Below are 12,829 nucleotides of genomic sequence, written 5' to 3'. Positions count from 1 at the left end.
GAAACAAATCTTTTTTCGGAGTAAAGGGTGGCAGAAGACACTACACTACCCAGAATCCCCAGCTATCATTTCTCCCTGCAGAAAAAGAAAACATGGCCGAACTTCGTTTTATTTTGGGTGTAAAATGCCTATTTTAAAGTTAGTTTGGCCATTAAAATGCGTTTTGATGTCATTTGATACGAGAAATATGAGTTGTTATTTCAGATTATGTGTGCAGTGGATGTACATGATCTTTAGTTTGCTAGTTATTACGAAGATTACTTCAGGAAATTGCGTCCAACGTTTTCATTGTTACCAAGGTGGTTGCTAGGGACGCTGCTATCGATATTATTTATGTTATGTTGTGTAACTGTTTAATGGTGTTATCTGTATTGCTACCCCCTTCCCCGTCAATGTATAGTGTTGGTCCACAGCGCAAATATATTAGTTTAACAAAATCCGCATCTAAAGATACGTTATTTCCCCTTGTGCAATTCCAGTCTCACATCTCACAGCACATCGTCATTAACAAATACCGGAAACAGACCGAAAACATTTTAAAAAAATAAAATAATACCTTATTCCGAGTGTGCTTGCTTTTCTCTTTGAAAGTCATCACATAAAGGCATTGTAGTACACGGTTCGGCTGCATTAAATATTACATATCTGCCGTAGTTCTGTATTTATAGAGCCCTGATGAGAAGACAAACATGAGGAACTGAAAACGTGACGTGGATCATAAATATATCAGCCATTAAACAACATCTTACATTTCTTTTCACACAATACGTCTCCTTGCCGTATCAACACTAATTCGGCTCACTTTTATATTTGATCCAGTTGGTAGATAGGCTGTATTTACACCATAAAGGTGCACAGATGATATAAAGAGACACCTGGTGGTTAAAGCATGTTATTGAATTTCATTATTTTTATTATTAGATATTAATAGGATCCCTATAAAGTATATTCATTACTCGTTATTCTCTACTAATAGTTAATTAAAGACTGTATATAATGACTATTTTGCACATCCCGTTCAAGATTTCAAGATGTTCTAAGGTTTATTGACATATCATATAGGCCTACACAACTATGGTGTAGTTCTGCATTGAATGAAAAACTTGAGTCGCAGGTTCCTCAACAGTGCATTACAAGACATCTATCAATATTTGTGCATACCTCCAGCAATGTTAACTATGTTGAAGCACTTATTTTAACTGATATTATACATAATGTATTATACTCTTATGATGTATGCAGATATTTCATCTCCGGCCTTGTCAGGTATTGAACAATCAATAAATAAAGAACACAGAATTGTTGAATATAAAACACAGAATTTATGTGATTATACTAAATGATTTACAAATAAACACCACTGCAGATTTAACTGTTACACATGCTGATGTAACGCAAATGTTCCAACTTGGGATCAATAAAGTATATCTTATCTTAAGCTGATCGATGGCTACTGCCATATTTGCAAAATGTGCCTCTGAACCTTGACAAGTGCATGTTTCAGGCTTATCAATTAATGTAATGTAATGTTATCACAGGGGTCACACACATAAGACCAGCTGTTAAATAAAGCTCTTCTGACCTTAGCTGGCGTGTGGGTATATATATTAATACTGCCCATTATGGGCACCAGCAATTTTCACCCATTTATTAATTATATGTTTTAAATGTGAGTGTTTCCTGTCCCCTAAACCTCCAGGGATGTACACAGTTTAATACTGGCAACTTCTTATTATGGGAAATACGAAAACGTCTTTTAAAACTACAACTCCCAGTAGAGACGTGCCATAGAGAACATGTTGCGAAACAGAATAGCCAGCATGTGTAGTTCTGGGGACGGGGTGGGGGAGGGGGGGGGACGCGGTGGACCCGTTCAAATCCAGTTTTGAACAGTCTGCCGTGGTTCCATCCCATTTCAAGTGCTGTTCGAGGCTCGGTAACCCTCGGAGCACACTCTCCAATCACAGAGCTTGAGGACTATCACGGGGTTTGTCAAACAGAGCACATGGTGTCCAAACGATAGCTGGGGATTCTGGGTAGTGTAGTGTCTTCATTGGCTTTAAGGGCAGTTGACACAAACGAATGCCGTGCTTCCATGAGCGTCCATAGAAGCACATGGACATCCCGGAAAGCTGAAAATGGACGCTAAGGGCCCCCCCAATTGCGTTGAAAATGGACGCTAAGGCCCCCCCCCTTGCGTTGAAAATGGACGCTAAGGCCCCCCCCCCTTGCGTTGGAAAAAGCCGGCAGGGGACTTGACATAACGTCAACATAGGCCGACCTGGGAGTGAGGATGTGTTGATATATCAGCTGCATAACGGAGAGCTTTGCCAGAACGCAGCAGCTTCTCAACACGTCTCTCTGCAGATGGAGACTTCCCAAATGGATGAACTCTGCTTTCCACAACTCTTCAACAGATCCTGCAGGAAGCCTACGCCAGCTCAGTCAGATGTCCTGCTCGCTTACATCCTGATATCCTTCATCGCGCTGATCACTGCAGCTCTCAACCTGCTGGTCATCATCTCTATCTCCCACTTCAGGCACAGACACACTTTCAGCTTAAGCTTGTATATGTTCATGACTTTTAGTGCTGTTTGTTGATACAAGCTATCCTTGATAATTGTATTTATGGTGATATTCTTCCTTTCCAGGCAGCTCCACACCCCCACTAACCTCCTCATCCTCTCCCTGGCTGTCTCAGACTTCCTTGTGGGCCTCATTTTCATGCCTGTTGCAATCATTTTAACAGAGGCTTGCTGGTACTTTGGTGATCTGATCTGTGCTCTGTATTTAATTGTTACTTTTATCATTACCTCTTCTACGGTTGGAAACATGGTGCTCATATCCATTGATCGTTATTTTGCTATTTGTGACCCTCTACATTACACCACCAGAGTAACTCTGAACAGAACAAAAATCTGCATCTGTCTGTGTTGGATTTGCTCTGTTATCTATAATTGTCTAATTTTAAAGGACTTTCTGAGACAGCCTGATTCACATCATTCTTGCCATGGAGAGTGTGTAGCTGTCATTGACAATATCACAGGAGCTGTTGACTTTGTTGTTACCTTTATTGCCCCCATTACTGTTATCATAGTTCTGTATATGAGAGTGTTTGTGGTGGCTGTGTCTCAGGCTCGAGCCGTGAGATCTCATGTTATCGCTGTCACTATGCAACGTTCAGTTGGTGCAACTGCTAAGAAATCTGAGATGAAAGCAGCCAGGACTCTTGGTGTTGTTGTCCTTGTGTTTCTAATATGTTTTTTTCCATATTACACTCCATCCCTTATAGGCGAGGATATTGAAACTGGTAGTTCAACCTCAATTGTAATCTGGTTGCTGTATTTTAACTCTTTTCTGAACCCATTGATTTATGCCTCGTTATACCCCTGGTTTAGAATATCTATCAAGCTCATTGTTACCCTGAAGATACTTAAGCCTTGCTCGTCTGATTCTAAAATACTGTATTGACGGGCTGGGGTTGAGATATCTTCTAAAAAACCTCTGTTCAGATGGACATATTGTTGCTATTGTTGCTGAGTCAGAATGCAATGTGAAATGGCTGAAGAAAGATTAGACATTATTTAATGTAGTAAAACATATGTAACTAAAAGATATTAAATAATTGAATACAAAATAAAACTTGAAAATATGACATTGTGTGGAAGAAGTAGAATTGTTTGACCTGTGTTGACTTCAGTTTGACCAGTATTCTGGTAATGAAATGTTCAATTGTTAATTTAGTAGTGTTAATTTTACAGACTGACTGAGTATGTCGTTGGAAGGTGAGTGTGCAACTTCAAACAAAAAGATAGAGCTGTCGCGCGCGCGCGCGTGTGTGTGTGTGTGTGTGTGTGTGTGTGTGTGTGTGTGTGTGTGTGTGTGTGTGTGTGTGTGTGTGTGTGTGAGAGAGAGAGAGAGCGAGAGAGAGAAAAAGGAGAGAAGGTTTTACTGACACATAACAGATTTGGTTCTCCAACACACTGACGATACAATATAACAAGAACAAAAATAAATCTTGTTGAGTGCTAACACATGTTTATTTTACCATTGCTCATGATAATTTACATGTACTGTCTGTTGCAATAATGAGGGATTCAAATGTAGAAAAACATTCATAATATTTAGGCTGACAATAAGAATTGAAGCTTCAATCAGCGATGATCAGGACCTCGCTAGGGCTGCTCGATTAAGGCAAAAATCATAATCACGATTATTTTGGTCAATATTGATATAACGATAATTAAATACGATTATTCTTTGACTTTGAAAACATCAATTTATTGAACTTTGAAAAAATAAATAATGGTCATTTGAACAGTATCTTGTTAACAGTTGATTCCCCTGAACTTTAAGTATAATTCAACTGAAAAGCCAATACAAATATATATAAAATACATTTATATCTACATTTAAATCAATAATATACAATTAATAAATACCAATAAAGAAAATCAATAAATATTTTGGGGTGCACTTCCACAACCTACTGAACATAATAATTATAATAAATACAAATGTATTCGATTATTGGCAAAGTATTCAGCTCAAGCCACATCTTTGTCAACTTCTCCACGGCCACGATGATTTATTTACATATACTGTGTCTTGCAATAATGGGGGGTTAAAATGTAGAAAAACATTCATCATATTGAGGCTGGCAATGAGAATTAAAGCTGCAAGAACCGATATGGCAAAAATCATAATCATGATTATTGTGGTCAATATTGATATAACGATTATTAAATACGATTATTCATTGACTTTGAAAACATCCATTTGTTGAACTTTTAAAAAATAAATAATTTGAAGGGTATCTTTTTAACCCTGAACTTTATATAATTCAACTTTTAATCTCATCAAGGAATATTTAAATCAGTTTCAACAAACATTTAGCATAGACCTTGAGCTGGAGGGCTATGAACTCAGATACATAAATAGACAAAACAAGGATGGAGGAGGAGTAGCCTTGTATGTGGACAATACTTTACAATTTAAGGTGATGAATTATATGTCAACACAGTGATTAATAATGTATTGGAATGTATCACGATTGAAATCTTCAAAGAAAAAACGAAAAATGTAACCATCAGTTGTATACATAGAGCACCTGGCTCTAGTATTGAGATTTTCAAGGACTGGATGGAGGAAATATTCTCAAAAGTGATTCATAAAACAGTTTTCATTTGTGGTGACTTCAATATTGACCTTCTGAATCCAAATAATCACAGCATGACAGAAGAATTTATCAACACAATGTATGAGTTTATATCCAAAAATTACTAGACCCAGCAGAATCACATCGCACTGTGCTACTCTCACAGACAATATATTCACAAATGACATAGAACACAATACAGTAAGTGAACTTTTAATAAATTATATAAGTGACCACCTACCAGTATTTGCAGTTTATGACAGAAACTATAGTAATAACATGCCGGACAAGCTATTCAATACAGACGAGTTGGATCAGAGGAAGCAATGAACGCTTTAAAAAATTCCTTACTGGCACAAAGATGGGATGATTTATACCAAGAAAATAATATTGACAGTGCAGATGATCAATTCCTGAGAATTGTTGTATCATTATATAATACATACTGCCCTGTTGTCAAATACAGTAGAACAATGAAATATGCAGAATTTCCATGGATCACAAGGGGTTTGCAAAATGCCTGTAAAAGACAAATTCATTGTATAGAGATTTCATGCGAAAAAAATCAAAAGAGACAGAGATTAGACATAGAAAATATGAAAATAAATTAACAATTCTACTAAGGACCTGCAAAAATGAATACTATCAGAAAATACTAGACAAAAATACAAACAACATTAAAGGAATATGGAGCGTACTGAATAATAATAATAAATTATATTCTATAGCGCTTTTCTTGAACCCAAAGACGCTTTACATTTGGGAGGGAGGGTCGACAAACAAAACAAAACATATAGTATAGTATATTAAAATAGTATATATAGAATATAATATAATATATAGAATATATATAATAGAATAGTATTATAAAAAATGGGTCTAGAAAAATGAGTTATCTTACATACTTCATTGACAAGGATAAGGAAGAGGAAAATATGGATGTTGTATCCAACAGTTTCAATGATTTCTTTGTAAATGTTGCACCTGAATTAGCAGGCAAAATCCCTGATGGATCAGAAAGAAAGCTGGAAAACTTAATAAAACATAATCCTTTCTCAATGTTCCTCACAGCAGTGGATGAAACAGAAGTAGTTGATATTGTAACGAAATGTAAAAACATAAAATCTACCGATTGTGATGACATTGACATGACTGTACTAAAAAAGGTTATAGATGTTATTTCAAAACATTATCATTCCAAACTGGTGCATTTCCTAACAAAATGAAAATAGCAAAAGTCATACCTTTGTTCAAAGCTGGGAACAAACATCACTTCACAAACTACAGACCTGTCTCACTTCTACCACAATTCTCAACAATTCTCGAAAAGCTTTTCAATAACAGACTGGACAATTTCATAGAAAAACACAAACTTCTCACCGAAAGTCAATATGGATTCAGAGCCAATAGATCAACATTGATGGCTTTAATAGACTCACTTGAAGAAATTACCTCAGTTGACCAAAAGTAACATGCCATTGGAATATTCATTGACCTAAAAAAAGCATTTGACACAATTAATCATGACATATGAATAAAGAAACTGGAACGTCATGGAATCAGGGGTGTATTTTTGGAATGAGTAAGGAGTTATTTAACCAACAGGCAACAGTTTGTGAAGCTGGGAGAGTGTTGTTCTTCATATTTGGACATTACATGTGGTGTCCCCCAGGGGTCAGTATTGGAGCCAAAACTATTTATTATGTATATTAATGAAATATGCAATGTATCGAGAGTACTCACGTTTGTTTTGTTTGCTGATGACACCAATATCTTTTGTTCTGGGGACAATGCACAGCTACTATTGGAAGAGATCACAGCTGAAATATGCAAACTAAAGTTATGGCTAAACAGTAATACGTTATCATTAAACTTGAATAAAATGTTGGGTTACGTATGGTAACCCTTGCAATATTAGCACAGGTGGAGCCCTCTACTGGACTCTATGGGTACTACCTTACCCTGTGAGCATTCTCCCACTGAGACTTCTATAGACGTAGCCGGCCCCGGGGCGGGCCTACCTGAATGCGCGCGCATCACACCGTATAAAAGGAGGCCTCACCTCCTGACTATCATCCTACACCTCTCTTCAGCGAGCGGAATAGGACAGACAGTGCCCTGGGTAGAGGGCTCCGCCTGTGCTAATATAACAAGGGTTACCATAAGTAACCCAACGTTATATCTCTCACAGGCTCCGCCCTCTACTGGACTCTATGGGTACAGTGGGTGGAGCCGCGATGTATACGCGCACTGTCGTCCAACAACAACATTCCACCCTACTGCCCCTGACCGGCTTTTATGGTCAGCAGCTGCTGCCCCACATTCTCCTTTAACCCGGTTGTAACCGAGGAGAAATCTGGGCTGTGGCTGACAGAGCACACCCTGCTGCGATTACCTTGCAGAAAGTGTGCTCAAAAAACAGTGCCGGGGGACCCTCCCCCCGCCCATAGACGGATGGGGAGAGCCCCCTCGGCCCCGAATGGGCTTACTACACGCCTGCCTCCCTGAATCCCTAAGGATAACAGGGAGAGCGTCAGAGCCCACGTCCCACACTCAAACACTGACCCTGTGCAGAGTGTGTGGACTAAAGTGTGGAGGGCTACCCCCCTCCTGCCTCTCGACAGGAGGAGAGTAGTCCTCCAGCCCTGTAAGGGCCCAGTGCGCCCCCCCGCCCCTCCCGGGACCCTCAGAAGGCCCGAGAACAGCGAAGGCGCATTACGTCCGGGGAGGGGGTCAGATGCCAACTGACCCACAACCCCCCTCCCCCCTACCTGTCCTGTGTTGCCCCCGCAAGCACAGACGAGGAGAAAGAGCCCGACATGTCCGAGAGATAAAACCTTATGAAGGGGACTGGCGTCGACCAAGACGCCGCTGTGCACATATCCTCCACACTCACACCGTTGAATAAGGCTGTTGACGCAGCCACAGCCCGTGTGGAGTGTGCACGAACCCCCATGGGGCAGGCTCTCCCTGCCTGTCCGTAGGCATGTGCAATGCACTCGCAGAGCCAGCCTGCCAGGCGTTTCTTGGACAGAGCTTTCCCGATCACCCCGCCCTCGAAGCACACAAACAGCTGTTCGGTGCGTCTAAGGGCAGCCGTGCGCTCCACATAACATGCTAGCGCACGCACCGGGCAGAGGAGGTGCAGTTTAGCTTCCCTGGTCCCACCATGGGGGGGAAGCCTAAAACCCCCTAACTGAATAGCCCTTGGCCTGAACGCACTCCTTAGGCTCTTGGGCACAAAGGAGGGGTTCGGTCTGAGTGTCGCGCCGCTCCGGTCACCCCGAATCTGTAAACAGCTCGGGTGCACCGACAGAGCAGTTAACTCGGACACTCTTTTGGCTGACGTTAGGCAAGAAGCAAAGCTGTTTTCCACGACAATGCTTTCAGAGAGGAGAGCTCCAGAGGCTCAAACGCCCCCGAGGCCAGAGCCTCGAGCACTAGGGGCAGGTCCCACTGTGGGGTGGAGGTGTGCACTACTGGGCGCAGCCTCCTGACCCCCTGTAAAAACCGCGACATCAGTGGTTGACTAAAGGCTGACCTGCCGCCAAATCCCTCATGGCAGGACGAGATGGCTGCTGCATACACTTTCACTGTTGAATGCGCAAGCCCTCTGTCCACCAGTAACTGTAAGAAGGATCAAATAGAGCCTAACTCACAAGATAGGGGCTCTATTCTCCGCTCCTCACACCATCGCTGGAATCCTAGCCGCCTTGGCCTGTAACAGGCTGTGGTGGATCCAGCTCTAGCTGCCTGGATAGACTGAATAACACTATCAGACAATCCACCCTGTCTCAACCTGTCCCTCTCAGGAGCCAAACCTGGAGAGGACGGCCGAGAGTGGGTAACGCCCCGATTGCACCTGCCTCTTGAGACATCGCCCCCCAGAACTGGGGAACCGCCCAGGGCTGGCCCACCATCATCTGTGTCATCTCTGAGTACCACGGCGCCCCAACGCGATCCGGAGCCACTAGGATGACTGACAGACGTTCTCGCCTCACTCTCCTCAGGAGGGGGAGAAGGAGACGCAGCGGTGGAAAGGCGTATAGCAGCTTCCTTGGCCATGGCTCGTGTGCAAACGCATCCACTCCCAAGGGTGGGTGGTCGCTCCGAGCCACGGAGAACCACAGGGCACAGTGGCTGTTTCTCCGGCTGGCGAACAGATCCACTTCCGCTCTCCCGAACTGGGCCCAGATTTGCTTCACCACCCTCGGGTGAAGCACCCACTCGCCTGGCAGGGGGCCGCTCCTCAACATGAGGTCGGCTCCCCCGTTCTCCAGTCCCGGGATATGGAGGGCTCTCAGAGATAACACCACCTCTGAAGCCCATAACCACAGTTCCTCCGCTGTGGTCAACAAGACGGCGGAGCGGACTCCGCCCTGCCTGTTGATATAAGCCACTGTGGTGCTGTTGTCGCTCCTGCCCATTACATGCCTCCCTTGAATTAGGGGCCTGAAATGCTGGAGGACTAACACTACCGCCCGTAGCTCTAGGAGGTTGCTGTGTCGAGACTCTGTTAGAGCCCAGCGCCCACCTATAGCCCTCTTCAGGCAGGTCCCTCCCCATCCTGTTCTGGATGCGTCCGTGAACACTGTGATGTAGGAGGTCACCCGTCCCAGTGGAGACCCCCTCTGGAGGTGATCCGGGGAACCCCAAAACCGGAGGTTGCCCTCCACTGAGGAGGGGATGGTTACCAGCCGCCGCCTGTGCCTCTTGGGATCCAAGCGCAGGCTGGAGAACCACCTCTGCAGGCGGCGCATATGTAGTAACCCTAACGGGACCACCATGTGAGCAGCCGCCATGAGACCCAATGTCTGCATGACAGTAAAAGCTGTCACTATTGCCCCCTGTCGCAGTCTGCGTACCCCCTGAAGAAGGGACGCACGTCTGCTCTCTGACAGGGTGGCGCGCGACCCGGCTGCACCAGCCCCAGTAACGGTTTCACAGTCAACATGCAGAATTTCCTGCGGGAAATGTGGCGATTCAACATTCTCCGTGCCGGCACCTCTCCCTTCATCTCAGCTCTCTACTGAGGTCTTTGAACGCACCGTGGCCCGCCCTCGGGGGAGGGGGGCCGCGCGCGCCGTCACAATGCCGTCTCTTTGAAACAGACATTATGGGGAAAAGTGGAATTGTGGAGAGAAATGACTCTTACTCTGGGATAAATGCAATAGTCTTTACTGAATGCATTTTCCCACACACACACCTCACTCCAACGTAAACCACCGTTCTCCTGTGGGGGTCCCTGAACGCACCGCGGCCACTCTCACGAGGGCCGCGCGCACACGTATTAACGCTGTATTTCCCATTGCAACGGTGAAATGCATTAATCAGAGCTATTATACCAGGCAAGGTGTGTTTTCTGACAACAGCACGCCGGCAGTTAGCGTCTCTTGAACCCGCACAGTGCTTTGACAGCACTTGGTTTATTCCACTCACGTGCACACGCCCACCTGCTGGCTCCCTATACTGGGGTTTACAGCAGGGGCGGCGAGTGTAGGACAGTGTTTCTTCTGCTGGGGATGGGCAAGAAGCAGCTACGCTGCGACTACTCCTCATCCCGTGAGCAAGGAGATTGATCCAAAGAGCCCTTCCGTAAACACGGGGGCTCCCAGGAGATCAACACGATCCTCTTTGGAAAGTGCCACGCGGCGTGATATCCCAGGGACATCACACGGCGGACAGCGGTGGCGGTCTGTGATGAAGTAGGGTTGACCCTATATCACGTGAAGCCACCGAGCACCGGTCCCTGGGGGAACCGGGCCTGGGGCAAGGCCCGTGGACCAAGCTACTTATTCGGCCATGCGGCCCAATAATCACTCTGACCTGGTGAGGCGGGGGCATCTCTAGCAATAAGTGAGTAGCCCACACACCCGCCGCCACGATCATCACCCAGGGAGAGTACAGCCCTGGGCGGTGGACTTCCATGGACGTCAGACCCGGAAGGAATGGCGAACGTGAATGGCACCGCCTCAGCCATATCCTGGTCCCCCAACCACTCGAAGCAAGGTGGTGGGGATCGGCGCCCGCTATTTCAGCCAGGGCACGAAGGACAGGCCCGGGTCTCTAGCAGTGGCGTCTCCCTGGAGGTATGATAACTCTTTCTTCTTCTTTCAAACGTCGCAGTCTCTCGTGGAATCACTTCCGCTGGTGAAGAGAAAAGGAAAGGATGATAGTCAGGAGGTGAGGCCTCCTTTTATACGGTGTGATGCGCGCGCATTCAGGTAGGCCCGCCCAAAGCCGGCTACGTCTATAGAAGTCTCAGTGGGAGAATACTCGCAGGGTAAGGTAGTACCCATAGAGTCCAGTAGAGGGCGGAGCCTGGGAGAGATATAACAACATTAATCATATTTGGAAATAGCAATACACAAGCATCCATTAAGATAGATCGGATTTACATTGAGAGAGTTAAAGAAAATATATTCCTTGTAATCACAATTGATGAGAAACTGAACTGGAAACCACACATAAAACATATTAATTCCAAAGTCTCAAGAAGTCTTGCCATATTAAACAAGGCAAAACAGATTATTGATCGTAATTCCCTCTACATTCTTTACTGTTCATTGGTTTTAACTTATTTAAGTGAGGCTGACCGTTGAGCGGCCCGACCATCAAGGAAGCAATAAATAAATAAAAAAGTTTCCATTCCTGCATAATCATTTTGCGCAAAGATGGCACTGTTTGTCAGAGCACTTCATCCTTCTGGGATTTCATGAAGAACAGCTCCAACGCCTGTGTGTATGGGAACACCTCTGGTGCTGGTCCATTAACTGCCAGTGTTTCCCACAGATCTGTTTCCCACATATCTGAAATAGCGGTTGTTAACAGACCCTTCACGCGATGGCAGAGCGAACAGGTACAGGCAGGGCCCATAATGATAGCCCTATAGTTTAAATTTACTACCCACACATGAACATATGGAAATGGGTTACTATTTAAAAAAATAAATGTATTTATAAATGTATTTAGGAACCTATCCATGTGATTTTTAGTGGGGGTCGACCTCAAATCCTCTATGGGGGTCCAGGGGCATGCCCCCCGGTAAGATTTTATTTTTTATTTTGGAGTGAAATGCATCAATCTGGTGCATTTTGAGGGGAACATATAGAGACTAGATCTATGGAAACACCTATATTAAACAGAACTGTATACATTTCAATAATCATAAAATCATGGCCATAACCAATAACATACCATTTCCAATATGAAAAAAACACTGAAACTTGTTTATTAATTTGTTTTTGGTTCATTTATAGTTGTGAGTGTGTCTGTGCTCCTGAATCAGCCTCTCCTGTCTCCCTCCTCTCCCCCCTGCTCCTCTTTGAGACAGAAGCAAAGACTAGTTTTCTCTCAACAAGTTTTAAAAGTGTATCTTACCTTTTTTCACCTTAATATGTGTTTACATAACTGGTGACCACACCATTTGAGACCCACTGAGAACTTAGACTAAGTTAACTATCTAAACACTCAGAGAGTCCTTTACCTCACCTGAGCTGAGCTTATCCCGAGCTTGAATGACACACAGAGACCAATCAAGGGCTCTAATTTATGATCTGTATGACAGTGGCCATGTCGGCAGGCCACATCATGTGGACAGCCAGTCACCCTGTGTGAGGCAGGCCACTTAACAGGCCAGAAGGAGACGAGATCAGAGCAAGGGAGCGAGGG

General features: G+C 44.3%; 1 protein-coding gene across 1 annotated transcript; it reads left to right on the top strand.

The window, feature by feature from the left end:
* Nucleotides 1-2,367: 2,367 nt before the first annotated feature.
* LOC117466405 (trace amine-associated receptor 13c-like) lies at nucleotides 2,368-3,471 on the top strand. The gene is made up of 2 exons (XM_034109612.1): nucleotides 2,368-2,540; nucleotides 2,652-3,471. Exons 1-2 carry the CDS (start codon nucleotides 2,368-2,370, stop codon nucleotides 3,469-3,471), a joined length of 993 nt encoding a protein of 330 aa, XP_033965503.1.
* The last annotated feature ends 9,358 nt before the right edge of the window (nucleotides 3,472-12,829 follow it).

The sequence above is a fragment of the Pseudochaenichthys georgianus genome, chromosome 21 (assembly GCF_902827115.2).
Source record: "Pseudochaenichthys georgianus chromosome 21, fPseGeo1.2, whole genome shotgun sequence".
NCBI lineage: Eukaryota > Metazoa > Chordata > Actinopteri > Perciformes > Channichthyidae > Pseudochaenichthys > Pseudochaenichthys georgianus.
The sequence above is the reverse complement of the archived record's forward strand: the minus strand, read 5'-3'. Positions and strand labels throughout refer to the sequence as shown.

Excerpts from the sequence above, each read along its gene's own strand:
- LOC117466405 (XM_034109612.1), top strand. The coding sequence starts at position 2,368 with ATGGAGACTTCCCAAATGGATGAACTCTGCTTTCCACAACTCTTCAAC. Across the intron at positions 2,541-2,651 it reads ATCTCTATCTCCCACTTCAG|GCAGCTCCACACCCCCACTA; the intron begins GCACAGACACAC and ends CTTCCTTTCCAG.